This window comes from Lynx canadensis, chromosome A1 (assembly GCF_007474595.2).
Source record: "Lynx canadensis isolate LIC74 chromosome A1, mLynCan4.pri.v2, whole genome shotgun sequence".
In the NCBI taxonomy this organism is placed as follows: Eukaryota; Metazoa; Chordata; class Mammalia; order Carnivora; family Felidae; genus Lynx; species Lynx canadensis.
The window spans coordinates 214,325,083-214,343,919 of record NC_044303.2 but is presented as its reverse complement, the minus strand read 5'-3'; the positions used below and the strand labels follow the sequence as shown (position 1 = coordinate 214,343,919).

General features: G+C 42.1%; 1 protein-coding gene across 4 annotated transcripts in view; it reads left to right on the top strand.

Moving 5' to 3' along the window:
• Window positions 1–18,837, top strand: part of PDZD2 (PDZ domain containing 2) — a 279,185-nt gene that overhangs the window by 163,106 nt on the left and 97,242 nt on the right. For all 4 annotated transcript variants that reach the window (XM_032594615.1, XM_032594614.1, XM_030331887.1 and 1 more), the window contains one exon: window positions 15,675–16,176. In XM_032594615.1, coding sequence (XP_032450506.1) covers window positions 15,675–16,176 — 502 coding nt within the window. The remainder of the gene's footprint in view (window positions 1–15,674; window positions 16,177–18,837) is intronic.

Here is an 18,837-nt window from a genome sequence, read left to right as displayed (position 1 = left end):
CTCATCTTGATGTTCTCAGTACACCATAAAAGCAAATTTTAAAAGACTGCAGTTAAGTCTCTTTAGAAGGAAATCTCTGAAGAGAACTCAGGATGCAAGGTGTTAACAGCCAAAAAAAACCCTCCTAGTTATTGAGAGTTGCTGTATTTTCTGAAATACGGTGTCCTGGGTCTTTCCCAGAGCCCACGTGGAGCATATGGGTGCCCTGACCCCTGATCACTGCTGTCCTCATAAAGCTCCAATCTCTGTGAAAAGTGGGTGTGGTTTGGTCCCCAGTTTGGGAAGCCAGAACAAGCTAAGATACCCCTTTATCTGTGAGAAATACTTGAGTCTAAATGGAACAGTGCCACAGTGGAAAACTCTCATATTTTCTTCCCCCAGAGATTCAAGAAGGTCCTCTGGTCAATGCTTTTGTTTCCCTCACTTCCAGACTCTTCCAGATCACACTTCCTGGTGTGCAATTCAAGAATTAACTTTTTGGGGTATTTGTTTTTCCAGGCGGCCCATGGCTCTGATTTTGTTTTTGGATGTTTTCTGTTTGCTCGAGGTTGGAGGGTTCCAAGTTTAGCATGTGCTGTCTGCCAGCTATTTCCTGTTGAGAACATTTGGTAACAAAGTGAGCTGCTAATATTCTAAAACATGCTTGTGACTCAAATACCCACACCTGTGTGCACCTCTCACAAAAGTAAAGATGCTGGCTGTTCATGCTGGGAGTGTTTTCCCCTAGAGTTGAAATTATGTATCTACAGAGACCCTCTCTAGACATTTAAAAAATATCATAATGTTTGACTGTCTAATGGCATTGTAATATGTTGAAACGTTTAATATTAAAACAACTGGGCTTTTGAAATCCCTGCCTCAGAAAAGTAAAAGATGCCCTTTTAAAGGAGGCAACAGAACCAAAAGGGAGAGTTGTTGTCCAGTTATCTGTGACAAATGGCAGAAAGGTAGGTCAGAGAGAGAGGATGCTGAGAGAGGGGCAGCGTTTCTGCTCGTGCACACATGCATCTGATTTAATCGTGGCAGTTGCCCGTGTCAGCGGCCCACATATTTTGCAGAGTTTCAGGGGTCAGCCCATCTCACAGCGTTGTTGGTTGGGATAAGCAACCTCCCAGGCTCCACCCTGAGTCCTGGGTCAGTTCCAGGACCTCTGGGACCATCCTCAGGGTTCAGGTCAGGCCAGAGAGCTTGCAATTTCTCCAGGAGTTGGAGGCTGACCCCAGCCAGATGAACACGGAAGCAAAACAAGAGGCCACCCTTGGTCTGTGTTTTGAAAGACATGTGCCTTTCTCTCTCTGGCAGAGAATATGGCCTGCAATTGGCCACAGTCCATGCTGATTGCCTATATGAGCCTGATCCCCCACAGCACACACACACCCCTTCTTCTCCGTGGAACCACATAGTCCACGAGACCCCCAGAACGCCTGTCTGTGAGGGGCACCTGGGTGGCTCAGTTGGTTAAGTGTCTGACTCTTGATTTCGGTTCATGTCATGATCTCACGGTTCGTGAGATCGAGCCCCAAGGCAGGCTCTGCGCTAACAGCACGGAGCCTGCATGGGATTCTCTCTCTCCTTTTTTCTCTGCCCCTCCCCACTTCGTGCGCTCTCTCTCTCTCAAATACACTTTAAAAACAATGCCTCTCTGTGAGGGCTCTGCATCTAACACGCGTTTGCTCTGCCTTTTCAGATCTTTGGTTTTAGAATAATTTCTGACTCTGCCTATCCTTGTGAATTTGGTTTCTCCAGAACCCATTCCCCTTGCCCCCATCTGGACTTGACTGTGGTTCTCTCTGCTTCATTCAGACCACAGAATCTGACCACTCCCTTCTGTGAGTTTGCTTTTCATCCAGGACAGTGTCAGCAGACCAGTCTAACAGGCTGACCTACGATCACCTAGCAAATTTCTGAAAGGGAAAGGGGCTAGCACTGGTATTTATTATGTACCACATGGGAAACCAGCCCACGTAGTCCATTATTCTATTCAATCCTCCCAATGACCATAGGTCTACAAGACTCAGGGGTCAGTCTCTGAGGTTTAATGTCCTGCCCAAGGGCCCAAAGTGGCAGTGCTGACACCTGAACCAAACATAATCTTGCTCCAAATACTTGATACTGAGATGAAGTTTGGTGAAGTTGTTTAGGTATTGAGTGAAGAGAGTCTAATCCAAAGGAGCACCTTTGCAAAAGGAGCCTCTTGCCCTTTGGTTTTTTCCTGCCATCAGCAAACAGGTTTAAATGCCGATCATCCAACCCGACTTCTCAAGAATGCTCTGCTGGCTGCTTCTGTACCCAGATTAGCTGAGTCCTACGCATCCCTCACAACCTTTTTTGGCTACTGTTATTTCCTATCACCTCCTTTTTGGGACATGCTTTGTTATTTTCTTTATATTGCCCTCACTCACGTTCTCCGGGAAGCAGATGCTGAGTTAGAGCTAAGAGTGCAAAATGTCCTGGGAAAGAAAACGGGAGGCAGCGGTGCTGGGCAGGGGAGCCACACACCGTGCTGCCCACCTGACAAAGTCGGTCAGCCCAACAGGGGGCTCTGAGAACAAGTGTGCCTGGGGGAACTCTGCACTGGGTAGCAATGGCCAGGCCCCATCTCCCAGTTGTCAGGAAGCAAGAAGATCCTGTCTCCTCAAGGTCCTTCTAGCCAGACTAAGCATCATATTGACATGAGGCAGATTAACAGGAGAAAATCAAATTTAATAGCATACATACAAGGAATCCACACAGACATAGAAATATCAAAGACAGGCAAAAAGAGGTCTATGTGTCATTCTGAACTAAGAGGAAGGAGATAGGGGTCTTGGACTTCAAAAAGAGGGAATGCAATTCACAGGAAGATGAAAAAGAATGAATGTTTGGTAAACAGATGTTTGCTGGGCCACTCAAACAATGAGTTTGAACAAACTGGCCTTGCTAGGTTCCTCCCTGACCATCATATCTAGTTCACAGTACAATGCAGTTATCTATGCTGATAGCTCTCTTCCTGGAGCAGTTCCTCTATCTAAATTCTTTTCAGGCCTTTGTAAAACATTGGAGTTGCCAAAACTGCTGAGTTTGATTGTTTTTTAACTCAAAATAATCTTCACACCAAAGTGGCCCATCTTGAAGGGACAACCTGCCCTTGGCCCCTATACCATCTTCCTTGCCATTGGCCAGAAATTGCCCCAGGAGAGCATGACCTTGACTTGAAAGCTGAGGGGGACCCTGATGAAGCTCACAGCCGGAGGTCCTGACCTAACTAACACTCCTCACCAGCTGGACAGCAAGTGCTTACTTGAGGGGACATCTGAGTGGTACTTCAGCCCAGAGATTTACCTGCCTCATGCCCATTCTGACCCATGTGGGCCCATCACCACTTGACAGCACGTTATCTTGGACAAGAATGCACAGGAACAATGAATATGGTATTAAGGTGCCTCTTACGGCCAGAAAGTGTACACAGACTACCTGCAGTCAGAAGGGGCAGTTCATCGTAGAAGGAGAGGTGTGCAGTGCGTAATACTGGTCTGGGGTGGGGGCACTGTGGGGAGGGAGGGGGTGACTGAGCTCCAGAGTGTGCCTGAGGGAGAGGCCATCGCCGGAGGGCATATCTTGTGTTGGCCGTCTTGTGTGGCCTTGGCTGGGTTGGGGGCCAGGTTGGTTCCTTAATCCTCTGATTCTGGCTAATCTGAGCAAGTATTGCATCTGCTTTTCCGGGATTCCCGGGGACTGTCTCAGCTCATACCTGAGAGATGGAATGAGAGCTGGCCGCTTCCACCCACACCCCAAGAAACCACCTCACCCCTCCCAAACCTGCCTTCTGGACCTGCCTGAAAGTACCTCTTGTTTTCCCTAGGGCCCTTTTCTTATGGGTGTGGGACATATTCTGGGTTGTTAACATATCACTAAAATGGAATCCCTTGTGATATTAAAGTGGGGAGAGGTTTCTTTTGGCTATTGGAAGTTGTAGGCCTTCTCCTTCATCCAAACTTATCATAATGACCACCAGTAGGATGGGGCTTGGCTACAGTGAATCCCAAGGTCCCTGGCTGGGTTTGTTTGTGATCAGGTGGGAATTTGAATCCCAGCTCCACCCTTGCTGGCTCTGAGACCTGGAGCCAGTTATTCTCCAGTTTTCCCCTCTCTGAAACATGACCCGTAACATCAACCTTAGGGTTGCTTTAGGCTGACATGAGGCAGAGTGCATGTGCAGTTAACTCTGTACACAGCATGGAGTGACAGCATAATATGGGTATTCGCGCCCCCCTTGTCTGTTATAACTCCAGTGCGCTTTTGGAGCTTCTCTTATCAACACACCATTAAAAGTAAGTTTTATAGTTTCGAATCAGCATTGATGCTTGTGCATCTGATAATTTCAGCTTTCTTTAACACTTGCAGTTTTGTTTAAAATCTCAGTAGGCAATTGCAAACATACAAATGCCTCTGTATGTTCCTTGTCTGAACACAACTAAGAACCAGGGGTCACAAAGATACTCAACGATGCCACAGTTCCAGTTGGTCAATATGAAGAGTGCACTGATGAGAAGCCAAGATTTTTCAGTGTTCTGTTAATATCTGTAAGGACTTGGCTGACGTGTTTCTCTAGGCCAGAGTTCTGTTGATCTGTCTTGCTTGTAACTGAGGTTCTCCAAACCAAGAAGGGTTCTAGAGGATCATGCAGATGGATGAACAAGAGGGAAAACAGCCACCAAATCCAACTTCTTAGAAGCACTCTTTGCTAGAGAAGGTTGCCAAACTTAGAAAGCCAGTTTACAGGAACCTTTGTAGATGAGGAGCTCTGTCCAGCCCAGCCCTGCCAGCCACAGAACCTTGGAAAAGAAAGAAAAAGAAGAAAAGAAAATCATACTTAAAAAAAATTTCTCAATACGCTGCATAGAAGAGATTCAAGAGAAGAACAGTGTGTGACATTAGTGGGAACACACTGATAGAAGTACTCATTTTGCAATTTCTTAAGTATCTTTTCTGTGCTGACTTCAAAACAGTGAAAGAAATTCGGAAAAGAAGCCCACTATCTTGATGGAAGCTGTTTTGACATAAGTGAAACCAGGCTTGGAGTGAGGTGGGAGCAGACTCTGGCCAAGCCAATGGAACAGACCCTGGAAGGATTGAGGCAAGCTGGGGAAATTGTTTCAAGATGCAGCTGGAGCCACTTGAAAGGGGAGAGAACTGGAGGGTACAGACATTTCATCAGTGTTTGCATTCGTGTGTGAGTAGCTTGATGTGCGTTCTGAGATGCCTAGGCCTACAGAAGCCTCCCTTCTCTTAGCATCACCTCCGGGGAGGGGGAGGAGGGTGACTGTCTTTTGAATAGTGCAGTGTGAGAGTTTGAGGATTACTAGCTGGTGGTGAACTCTCAGATTTGGTTAGCTTTAGGGAAGAGGGAGAGAAAGGGAGAATGTGTGTTGCTAATTCTCATAGCTTCCAGTGGCTTTCACCACAGGGAACATGGAAGCTGTGGCAGGGGCAATATGGAACTCAGTCTCTGTGTCATCTTTAACACATTTCTCAGCACTTGGTAACCCTGAGGCTGGAAAACAGATTGAGCATAATCTCTGGGACATGGTTTGGCTTCAGTAAGCCTTGAGCACTGATCTTGCCCTCTTTCAAGGAAAATCCAAGGGCAGTGCCACATGTAGGGAAGCATAGGAATTGCCATAGGAAATGCACCTGGCAAGGCTAGAAAGTTGGATCTCAGGCAAGACTCAAGACAGGCAGAGGGCTTTCCTGAATTTGATGTGTCTCAGACTGGGCCCATCTTCAGCTCTAGGGACACATCCTAGCAAAGACCTCTGGTGATATGAAGCATCATCTTTTGCTGGCCAGGGAACAAGGCATAGGGGAGATATGGAAGGGTCATTAGCACCAATCCAGGCAAAAGAAGTACAGAGGAGACTCTGAGTCTCATAATAATCTGTTGCTGGTAATTTGTCCTGGACAAAAATAGCATGGAGAAAATTAAAAACGAAATGCTGTTGATGTGAATGCATAGTAACATGAATATGTTAGTATATAAATTATATACTACGACATTAGCATAGTATTTGGATCATTTGCCTAGTCAATGTTAATGAGGAAAGATTTCCTTTTGTAGCAGAATTGGTTTATGATAATAGTGGGACAGTAGGAAAAAATCTAGGGGACCAAATGGGAAGGACTGCGCAGTCCACCTAAGTGCAGTCATGTGAGAATTTTTAAATGTGGGACAGGCTACCAGGGGTTTCCATAGCCCAAACTGGAAAGATTGGTGGGTATGACAGGAGGACATGTGAGACCAATAGGTGAGGTGCTAGCAAGTCTGTGTGAGGGCTGTCTCCTCAGGATAATTGGGTATGATCTGAAGGAAAGTGAAAAAGACATCAAAAGAGCACGTTTGCACAAATCAAGACTTTATAAGAGGTAAAAGGCAGAATCCAGAAGGAGGTAAAGTTGGGTGACTAAGAACCTACTAAGAAGGAGTTGTTTTTAAGATGCAAGACACAAGAGACTACGTATTAGATGATTCCATTTATATGAAATGTTTGGAAGAGGCAGCCCTGTAGAAACAAAGTGGTGGCTGGGATGGGGAACGGGCATTAACTGTAACGGCATGAGGGGTCTTAATGGGGTGATGAAAATGTTCTAAAACGGATTTATGGTGTTTGCACAACTTGATACATTTCCTTAAAATACTGAATTGTACATTTGAAACAGATAAATTATATGCTGTGCAAAGTATATCTCAATAAAGTCATTTTTAATGATTTTTTTTAAATAGAAGGGATCTTCTCATTGACCCTTCATTTTCATTATGGTGCTTTTTATGTGACAGCCACCATGCTAATGTAGGAGGGTATAAAGATGAAGATCTTCACAAACAAAGGGCATAAATAAGCAGTTTTCAAAGAAGGCAAATGATTAATAAGAATTTTGACCTCACTAGTCATCACTGGTTTGCAAATTATGACATGAGGTAGCTTTTGACTATCAGGCTGACAAAGATTAAAAAGTCACAATATTCAGAAACAAACAGTTCTCTAAGACACTACAGCTGGGATTCTAAATTGTTACCCCCTTTCAAGAGGAAAGATTAGAATTACATATGAAACCCTTGAATATGCTCTTGATGAGCAAGAACTTTGGACCCAGAAAATCAACCCAAAGGAATTTATCTTTAGGGGTCTTAAAATGCCATGAATATTCTTGCACCTCCCAAGTTTCTGTCTCCAAACTAGTCCTCTGCTCCAAAATCCAGACTTAGAGAGCTAGCTGCCCACATAATCCTATCAAGCTCAACGAGTCCAGAACTGAACTCCAGAATAGATGTATGCATTCAGAGTAGGTCAGAGAGCCCCAAACCCAAAGGCTGCTTGTTCTACCAGCTCAGGTGATGACAACTCCACCTTTCTAGTTGTGAAAGCCAAACACTTCATCTCTCACTTTCTCTCATACCCTATATCACATCCAAAAGCACAGGCTATTGACTCTTCCTTCAGAATCCATCATGATTCTGGCCATTTCTTACCATCTCCATGGCTACTCTCTACTGAGCCAGCTTATCTTTTGCTGGAATTTCTGAAGATGATCTTCCATCTGGTCTTCGTCCTTCTACCGTTGCCCCCACCACAGTCCATTCTCAACACAGAAACAAAGGGGATCATTTTAAAACATAGTACATATCACATTACTCCTCTGCTCAAAACTAAAGAGCCCCCTATTTTGCATAGAAGTCTTTACAACTGCTTATACAGCCCTCCATAAACCAGTCTCTGTTACCTCATCTCCTATTATTCTCCTCTCTTGCCCCTTTTCTCAAGCCTATTCCTCAGACACACCAGGAACGCTTCCAATTCATCACTCTTGCACTGGCTCTTCCCTCTGTCTGGAACACTTTGCTCCCAGGCAGCAGCATGGCCAACCCTTTCATCTTCTTCAAGTCTTTGCTCAGTGTGTTCTTCCCAGTGGGGCCACCTCAGGCACAGCATTTAAAGTTTCAACCTGGCTCTTCCAACTCCTGGCATGCTTGATCTTCTGTATCCTGTTCAGTGTTTTCTGTTTTCCATAGCACGTCTCACCTTCTAACATATGATATAGTTGGATGCTTATTTTAACAGGTCCATTGTTTGTTGCCTATCTCTCCCTCCTAGATAGTAAGCTCCACAAAGACAGGAATCATTTTGTTCACTGCTGTACCCCCAAATGCCTAACAGTGCTTGGCATATAACTATTTGTTGAATGAATGAATGAATGAATGAATGAATGAATGAATGAATGAATTTGTAATGAGCAAATAGTCATTTTATAAACAAAAAACAAGCATTATGTCATAAGGAAAAAAAGTGATATGAGTTCCCATGTATATGGTCTGAGCTCATCACTCCATTCATGAGGTGTGATTGACTCATTCATGTACAGCAAAGTCTGACTCTCCCAGCATTCTTTCTGCCCCCATGGAGAACGTGACCAACGTCATCAGGATGACCTAGCAAAGCAATGTGGCTGGAGTTTTGATTTGATTCTGTATAGGTTGCAGGTTGATCTCATAAAGTTATAAGAAACCCTGATTCACTCACAGTAATTTAATAAAGAAATGCAATCAGTTGCAAATAGAAGCCTGGAAGTTCTCTTTTAAGGGCCAGTATCTCTGTAGTATGTTTTATTAGGTCAATTCTCACCATTGATCAGGCATCTCCTACTTAATTTAGCTTCTGAGTTTCTCTTTTCGAAAGGTATATGGTGGCTTAAAAAAAAAAAAAAACACTTTTATTGACTTAGGCAGAAATGAGGTGCATGAAAACCTTTGAGAAAAACTGGAACTTCATGTCAACCTGCTGCTATATGTTAGAAAGGACCACAACTCTGCTTCCTTTCTATTAAGCTGTACTGCAGTTGAAAATGTGTAGTGCATCCTAACATAGAGGCTACATAAATCATTTTTGTTAGTTTGAGATGTGAGTTTTTAAGATAAATATGAAAATCAATGATTTCTTGTTACGGGGAAGTCAAAACAATTTTTCCATTAATCATATGATTTAGCTGCTTTTTATCCAGTGTTTTTCTGCAGTGTCTCTCCTACCCCCACCCCTTTGCATCCAGAAGCTATCTTGGCAGGAAACAGAAAAAGAATCAGCTGTGCTTCTGTACAGAAATGGATATTGCAGCCAATGGTTGCAGGAAATGGAATTCAAGTAGGGACAGGGCAGAAGTGAGTACACTTAACACGGATGAACACAAATGTAGCTTCTGCCTTTGAGGCTGACACACTGAATTCAATCAGTGTTTATAGAATCAGACAGTAGAACACCCACCTTCTTTCTTACACCCCTTAGTATAATTTCTCCTCTGTTTGATATGCCTTAAAAGATTCAGTATTGGTTTGTATAAGATGCATGTTTATTTTTATTTCTTAGTCGCTGGTATTAAGAGAAATATATTATTAAGCTCCTTTTCTAAGTTCAATGCTGGGGAGCAGAACCAATTATAAACTGAGTTACTCTGTATATTATCCTGCTGTATGCCAAGAACTACAGTTTTACTCTACTAGTAAGCTAACCAATTTGGCCTGCCTGGTTTCATGAATGCCGGTGGAAAGCATGAGACACTTGGATCAAAGATGGAAGACAGTTTATTATTCATAGAAATAGCAGTCGCTAGAGTATCAGCATATTTGCCCCAATTCCCCTGAGGGCAATATGGATCTCTGTCCTGCTGTATAGATGGATATGACTGAAATTTTGCTGCTAAGCTGTGTGGTGGTAGCAAGTTTTGGTAGCTGATAATTTGATTTGGATTTGAATGGTAATATTGTATTCTAGGTCAGAAAAAATTCTTAAATAAATATTTAACCTGATTTTGCAATATCAACTTGTTTGCCAATCCAAGTTGTATGATAAAAAATAATACAGAGTTTATAATAAGAGAACATATTCATGTATTCATATTCTCTATTCTTGACTCCACATGAAGGAGAAGAGGAAAGAGTGGCCGACCCCCAGCTGTTGATGCTGGATGAGGACGAGAGATTCAGCTAAGCTGGACTTTATCAGTCACCTCTCTCACCCAGCGGTTGGAATATGGTGCTCTATTCATTTATACTCTAAGCCTAGACTCTGGTCTATTTTCAAAGTCTTATTGGTGCCTGAGCCCCATCTTTCTCCATCTAATCAGGGCTAACTTTCTCTCTCATGGTCCCAGCAAAGAAGTAGATGGATTTATTTTCAGAAATGGCCATATGAGCACACAAGGATATCAGTCACTCTTTTCAGCACAAAATTCACCCCCAAATGCTATTTTACAGAGTCCCCAGAGAAAGTCTGGCTCATTCTAGGAAGGGTTGTAGAATCTGGGAGGAGTAAGCCCAACATTCAAGGTAGCTGGGAGGCAACAGCTGAGAGAGACTGCCCGTGGGGAATCTTGTTACTAAATGACTCCAGGAGATGTTTGTCATCTTCCCACCCCCTCTCATGGAGCTGTTTGAACTTGCCTCCCTCTGTTTCCCAGCCTAGATTTCGCTGGGAAATTAATCTGTATATATTTAACACTTCCTCTCAACCCGTTCTTCTCTGGGAACCTACAGATTTACAACCTCAGACAGCCCTCTGGATTAATTAGGCTTAGCAGGTTTTCAAAGGACCACAAACAGCTTCTTAACCTCCCATTACTTCTTAGGCAAGAGGCAATCATGAGCAAGAACAGTCGATCTCCATTCATCTTGTGTGTTACACAGGGCGGCTATTAGCAGTTAGTCCCATTGTGTAAAACTCCTGCCTGGACGTAGGAACTCCTCTATAAACATCTTGTTCCTCTACTGTCTATCCTGGGGGCCTGACTCACTCAGATGAAGTGAGAATGTCTGCTTTGCCAAAAAGTCTGAGTTCTGGAATTCCTTTATGTTGTCTGAGTTATACAGTGTTTTCAAGGCATTGGGGTGCAGGCCACCCAGGGGTGGTGAGCCAACTGACTCTGAATCACACATATGTATACACCAATGGATCTGCCTGGCAGCTCCCTTCTGTGGGTTCACACTATGTACCAGGCATCGGTAACTGATGGCCAAATGCCCAAGATGATTTTCAAAGGCACCTGGAGATACTGCTCCTTCTGAGGACTTTGGCAGAACAGTCTAGAATATCAGAATTGCATAGCTGCCTCATGCCTTCTTCTGATAGAATTAGGGCATGGATAAATAATGTGTGTCCTTGGCCTTCCAACACCTACTGTCTCTGCCCCTCTCATCTCCTGCCTCCCTGTCCTTGTTCTTTAAACTCCAGGCAGCTTTATCCCTCTAGCTTTTCCTAGCACCCAACCTTACCTGCCAGTCCTTCCTGGGCCTCCCACCCCTGGAGAACCCAGATGCCAGAATTATGATAGAGCATCAAGAAACACAGGAGGTACTCAAAGCTATTTTATTTTATTTTTGTTTTTATTTTATTTTATTTTATTTATTATAAAGCACTTTTTGAGAGGAAAGGGAGGTAGAAGGGATTAAGTTACAAAAGGTGTTTGCAAAGGCCAAGTGAAGTGAGGAACCTCAATACATTCCACAGGGAGGATTCTAGGCTAGAATTTAGAACTTCATTTCTGGATATGCTTGTCTTTCCTCATTTATCTTAAGGCCATCCTGGGATGGTCAAAATCAAATTAATCAATAATTTTATATGTCAGAGGACAGTTTCAAATTTGGGGAAGAAACCGAAAAATTACTTGAAGAGGAGACCTATTTTTCTGGACCAGGATTATATTCCATTTCTTCTTTCTCAAAGACTAACTTTGAAGTTTAAAGATTCTCATGGTGGGTAGGAATCCTTTTGAACTGAAAAGGGATTTGGACATATGAATTAGCTAGAAAGGCACTGGAAAAGTTTGGTGAGTCATTTCAGTACAGATGGATAGGGAATATGGAGGCATTACATATAAGGTGGATGGAAGAACTCTAAGAAAACTACCCCCAGCCTAACAGTCTTTCTCACCAACTTGCTGTAGCGTCCGTAGTTGATTCATTACACTTTGTCTTCGGGATGACCTTAGAAGATTCAGTGTCCAGGAAGGAATAAAATAACCTGTCATACAGTTCCTTGAAAGTGTCAGAGCCTTATTTATTATTAGGAAGTCAGGAGGGGATGAGGACATGGTGCCAAACTAAAGATAAACTCTTGCTTTGTAATTTTGTTGAGTATGGACCCTGCAGAAGGAATAAACCTCCCAAGATTCTTGGAGCTTCTGTGAGAGTAGAGATTTCCAAGATCCTATACTCTGACTCAGTGAGCCAGCCTTTTTGGTACTGAAAAGGTTTCTGCACAGAACCCATCAAATTGTCCAGAGCTTAATACAAAAGATAGAATCCCAAAAGGAATTACCTCTCCAGGTGATATCTTTTTCAGGTTGATAGTTAATGTCCAGGAGACCTAGGACACCTTGGACATAAAAGGAATGTTTGTTTTTCCAGGGTTCTGTTTTGTCTTTGGCACTGGATCAATACTTTGGGGATGGCCTGCACCTTTGATCTCTAGAAGTCTTCCCAAGAAACTAGCATTCACAGTTCTGAACATGCGAAAGCAACTTGGAGATGACCTATTTTAACACCCTCGTGTTACAGACAAGGACACTAGAGTAATTGAGACAGCACAGCAGCACAGTGGACATAGCATGGGTTTGAGAAGCAGGAGGGCCTCAGTCCAGCACTTGACATTTAGGTGAACTGGGGCATATTAATATTTCTAAGCCTCAGTTTCTTCTCTTGCAAAGGGTGTTCTTAAGGAGCACATACTCTAAGAAGTAACTCTGGGGCACCTTGGTGGCTCAGTTGGTTAAGTGTCCAACTTTCAATCTCAGCTCAGGTCTTAATCTCAGGGTTGTGAGTTCAAGCCCTGCATTGGGCTCCACACTAGGCATGGAACCTGCTTTAAAAAAAAAAAAAAAGCAATTCAAAACTTGGCCAGAATTATTATATTTGCTGTTATTTTTTTTAATTGAGACCTAATTCATATAACAGAAAATTCACTATTTTAAAGTATACAATTCAGTGAGTATATTCACTGTGTTGTGCAGCCATCACCAGTACCTAATTTGAGAACATTTCCATCGTCCCCAAAAACTCTGTAAGCAGTCCCAATTCTCCCTTCTCCTTAGTCCTGGCGACCACTAATCCACTTCCTGTCTCTATGGACTTGCCCATTCTGGACATGTCCTATAAATGGAATGACATGGCCTTTTGTGGTCTGGCATCTTTTACCTAGCATAATGTTTTCAAGCTTAAGTTATGACATATACTTCATTCTTGTTATTGCCAAATAATATTCCATTATAGGGATATACTACATTTTGTCTATCCATTCATACATAGGTTGATGGAAATTTGGTATCATTACCATTGTTTTTACATGGTTGGGCCAAAGCCAGAATGAAGACTTGAGTGTCTGACTTTCCCCGTGGTCCTGTTTTTACTACCTTACACTGTTTTTCATAACATCTGACATATGTCTTGCATTAATAGTAGTGATTTGTTCAAAGAAACCCTTACAGTCTGGCTAGTAACTACTCTGAAGATCTTATATCTTTACAAAAATTTTTCCAATGTGAAAAAGATACACAATTCAAAGAATGAAATCTAAACATTATAGAGAAATTATACTGAGAACCAAGTTTAATTTTCATTTTCCAGACTCTAGTGGACCGCTCTTTACACCTCTTCATCTCATTGTATTTCACAGTACAACCTGAGGTCTATATGGTACCTTTTATCTACCTGGTTTTTATGTGTAAGTTCATTACATGTTTTATAGCCCAGGATCAAAGAAAGTTTTTATTAGCTTTGGTGGTTGTTTAAGGACCCATCTCTCTTGTTCACTCTACTCCATGGCAAAAATTCAGAATTATTCTGCTCTTCATGGAGACTGGCATTGTCATTGCATTAACCTGACCAGTAGGTATGGGTAATATATGCCTTTGTCCCAGAATTTAGTACATTTCAAACGCAACTGGTTACCTCTCGTTATGGACGCGACCCCTTCCAGTAAACTGACTATCCCAGCTCTCAAGTCTGAGCTTCAAGCCTGGAGGAGGAGCAGCTTGGTATACTTGAATATGTTCTGTTTTTCATTTATTGAGGATGTGGGCAATCCTTTGTAGGCACATGAAGGCCAGAAGCAGTCCAACACATTAAGGATTTGGTGGTTGACATTCTTTGCTTGTGATCAGGTGATGTGTAGAATGTGGCAACATTCCAGTGGTGAAGGCGTTTCCCTGGATCCATCTGGGGTTTGTGCTTCCTTATCTTGGGTGGCATAAGTAGAGGGTCCAGCCCAGCCTAGTTTCCTGACTTTAAGCAAGTGTGTTTTCTTTGCTAAAGCTTTCATGGTCCTGAATACCACTAATTACTTATCTTGTTTGATGTTCTATTTATTGTTATTCCTTAAGATCTGGAGTAGTTATTGTGTGTCAGGCTTCACATGCATTATCTCACTTATATTATTTCCTGCTTCTAAGTGTTTGGCACCCCTCAAGTACATGAAACGCAACTGAGCCTGGCCTCTGCCCTCTCAAGCCAAGCATCCCTGGAGAGGACATCCCTGCCCTTTCACTTTTCCTGGTTGACACAGTTTCCAATAGCCTTCTGTATCCTAGTCACCCCATGTCTGCATGGTTTTCATTGGGGGTCCTCTCAAAGCGACACCCAGACTGAAAATGACACTCCTTGTGTGCCAGGAACAACCCAAACTAGAACCATTATCAAGAAGTGGACTTGATGCTCATTTAATGCAGCACACACTCATCAGCGCTTATTACCAGTTGTGTCTTAATTCCAGCCAACACCTCTCCACCCTCAGCTCAGTATCTGTTTTCACTGGAATGCTGTGAGGCAGTGATTCTTGTTGTTGTGCAGTTGATATTTTGATCCTAAGAGCAGAACTTTACATGTCTCTCAGTTTATCTATTCTTTACCTTGGGAACTTGCAGAGTAATGACATCAAAACTATATGAATGGTGGGGCGTCTGGCTGGCTCAATCAGTAGAGCATGCCACTCTTGATATCTGGGTTGTGAGTTCAAGCCCCACATTGGACGTAGAGTTTACTTAAAAAAATTTAAGTTTGCGGGGCACCTGGGTGGCTCGGTCGGTTAAGTGTCCAACTTTGGCTTAGGTCATGATCTCGCGGTTAACGAGTGCAAGCCCCGCACTCAGAGCCTGGATCCTGCTTCAGATTCTGTGTCCCCTCTCTCTGCCCTTACCCCGCTGGTGTTCTGTCTCTGTCTCTCAAAAATGAATAAAAATGTTAAAAAAATTTTTTTTATTTAAATTTGTTTTTTTAACTAGATGAATGGGAGGCTAGCATAATTCTGATGTAAGAAATTGTTGAGGGAATGGAGAATTATTGTTTTTGTAATCATATGTAAGGATTGGCTCTGTGAATAGAAAACTCCATTTCTAATTACCTACTCTAGGGTTTTTTTCATTAGTAATTTCTAGCTCGTGGGGATTTTGGTTTGCTTGGGGGTTATTTTTAGCATCAACAATTATGTAGATTAAAAGAATGAACTGAGCATTGAGCCTCTATGGGAAGCTTGGTACCTCCGTTGCTTCACCAGGTTGTTAATCACACGGGTTCTGCGGGTGCTGCTGAATGCGTCTGCCCGATGCGCTGGTCGAGATGAATGGTGTGAGGGTTTCACCCGGCATTTCTGTGTGTGTTGCAGTTACCTGGCTGAGCAGTGCTGGAATGGCGGCTTTATCTACCTGATCATGCTGCGCCGCTTCAAGCACAAAGTTCACTCTCCGTATAATGGCAACGGTAGCAACAGCTCTGAACCAGGAGAGACGCCAACCTTGGAGCTGGGTGACCAAACTGTGAAAAAGGGAAAAAGAGCAAGAAAGTTTGGGGTCATTTCCAGGCCTTCTACCCACAAATCCACTGAAGAACCCAAGAGCAGTACTGGCTGTGAGTTGGACAGTGACCCCATCTCTGAGCCGGACAACGGCCCAGACCCCGAACTTGGCAATGGCCATGCTTTTGAGCTAGAAAATGGCCCGGAATCTCTCAAGGAGCTGGCTGGATCCCATCTAGACAAGTCAGAAGCAGACAGAGGGACAGAGCATAGAATTCCAAAGACAGATGCTGCTCTACCTACAAGCAATGACAAACGTCGCTTCTCAAAATCTGGGAAGACAGACTTCCAATCAAGTGACTGCCTGGCACGGGTAAGCTTTTGTTTGCTTATCGAACCTGAATTTCAAACAAAGTACTGTTGAAATAGCTTTTAAGGCTCAGAAAATCTATCTAAGATGGCCTTGTATTTAGAAGCCAACACATTTAGTAAGATAAATGATCAGAGGACATAACAATAACAACAACAAAAAATCCAAATCATTTCATCCACTTAAATAAAGAGCTAGTTGAGTGATCCTAAGTGGAAAATTCAAGCCCTTCTGTGATATAATTTGAGTCATCTGAGGCCCAGATAAAGTACTCGAACTGCATCATTATTTATCACTACTGTCACCAGTGGAATTGCCACTGGTGAGGCCAAGAATTCCTGGTGGCAGTTGATAGCAAAAACATTCAAACATTCAGTCCTCAGTATTACACAGGAAGGATGTTCAACACTTAGGGAAACATCTGCTTTTATTTTTAACACTTCAAAACCAGTGATATTTTTATGGGTTCGTGTTATTACGTTGCTGAACTCCAGTGAAGTTGGGAAATTTCACAGAAATCTCTGATACTATGATATCCAGCTGTGATGGTCAGGGTTGGTCTTACCTAAAGGCAAAGCAGATGTGGTATACTCTGAGTGGTAACAGGTCCACTTCTAGCTTCAAATTTTCTCCTCCATTGTAGCCAACATTCTCTCATGAAATTATATTTCTTTAGGGTAAGCACGTTCCTTCCAAGAATCTTCTTGGCAGATATGCCTGTGGGTTCCTAAAGAAGCAGTAACTTGCTATGTTGTTTCTGATTGGTTTCCTCTCTGAGTCCCTGTAGGAGACACCCCTTAAGGATGAAAGAGAAAGTTGGGAAGATAAGCATCAAGTTCAGCTTTGCATACTGCTGAAATGGTACCCTGGGAATGAGTCTAATTTCTAGAAAGGCTATTTCATGCATATTTCTCCAATCATAGCCAATCTGCATAATGGGATTAGAGGAATCAAAATAATCCCTCTCTCAAGGAACCATGTTCCTTCACTTGAGTATCTGGGTGGTCTTCATAAAGCCTTACCCAAAGGAGGCATGATTTGTAGATAGAATTGTAAATAAAGGAGAAGAAAAAAGTAATGTCTCTATCAATGATTTTCTACCAACTTTATGGTTCTCCTCAAAAAAGAATTAAGGTGAATAAAAAGATTATAATGTGGACCCCCCAAATTAAGGACAATAAAAAGATTATAATTTGTTTCTTTCTGATGAGTACTATATTTGGATATGACTTTTTCTCCTAATGATTAGATTATGAATACACAGAAAGCTGAGGATGAGTAAGTTAGGGAGTGTTGGTTAGCTTAATCATTTTGAAGGTTTAAGTTAGCAAAAGAGACTAAATCTCACATATATTCCAAAGAAGAGGCTTTCATTTGGCCTAGGACACAGTAGAAATAATTTGGAAATGACTTTAAAAGAAACAAACAAACAAACAAACAAACTTTTAAGAAGCTACTCATTCTCTGCTAACCTTTTTTTTTTTTATGTTTGTTTGTTTATGACAGAGACAGAAACAGAGCAAGAGTGGGGGGGTGGTGTGCAAAGAGAGAGGAAGATATAGAATCTGAAGCAGGCTCCAAGTTCTAAGCTGTCAGCACAGAGCCTGACGCGGGGCTCAAACCCACGAACTGCAAGATCTTGACCTGACCCCAAGTCGGACACTTAACCAACTTGAGCCACCCAGGTGCCCCTCTCTGCTAAACTTAACTAAAAGCAATAACATAAAAGTGAATTTCTGGATTAGACTATTTGAAGACTACACATATCAAACTTCCTTTGCCTGGTTTTTGCACTCAAGATCAAATGTCAAAGAAGATATAAATGAAATGGTGATTTAAAAAAAAAACAAAAACAAAATCTATTGCCTTTGGGACATTTTTTTTAAAGCCACATGCCTATAGAAAGGAGAGATCTGCCATCTGGACTTTGCATTCTTCACAACTGCCCATAATCTATAGATTGAATGTTGACCCTGGGTTATACTTTACATCTTAGAAAGTTGGAATGGGCCATACACCCTTTTAGGCATGAATATCTTTTAGGACCCTTTTCAAACCAAGAAACATCATCATTCAATGCATTTACCCAGGATTGATAGAGTTGGCAAGAAGTAGATCTTCACTGCTTCCCCAACGTCCAGATTGGAACCAGTAGACCATCACAGAAGGTGGTGTAGGTTCTTGGGCTGAGCGGATTTTTATTTTTACTCCAGGATGAGCCCAAAGTCATGCTAAAATGGAATTTCCAGAAAAAACAAAAATTAGGCATTTACCTCTTAAACCCTTGGGGCAAAAAATTCTATTCCATTTGAATAATGAGAGATTAAACATGTCAGCATTGTTCTGTTTCTGCTTTATTAATGATTTAATATAAATCTACAAAGAATAAATTACAGAATAGGTTTATAATCATTCAGACCATTTTTATTTGTGAGATGCTTCTTTTCACAGACTGTTATTTGTTACATGAAAATAAATCTTCTGTCTTTATTTTTATACCCTCTTTTCCTTTAACAAAGCTGTAGGAAACATTTTCTCTAGTAAATATCTTCTTTTAAAAAAACATATGTTTCTATAAAATATTAACACATAATAAGACATATGCAACCAGATTAATTTTTTAAATTATAAAAGTTGGGCCCATTGTCTAAAACGTTAGAATCT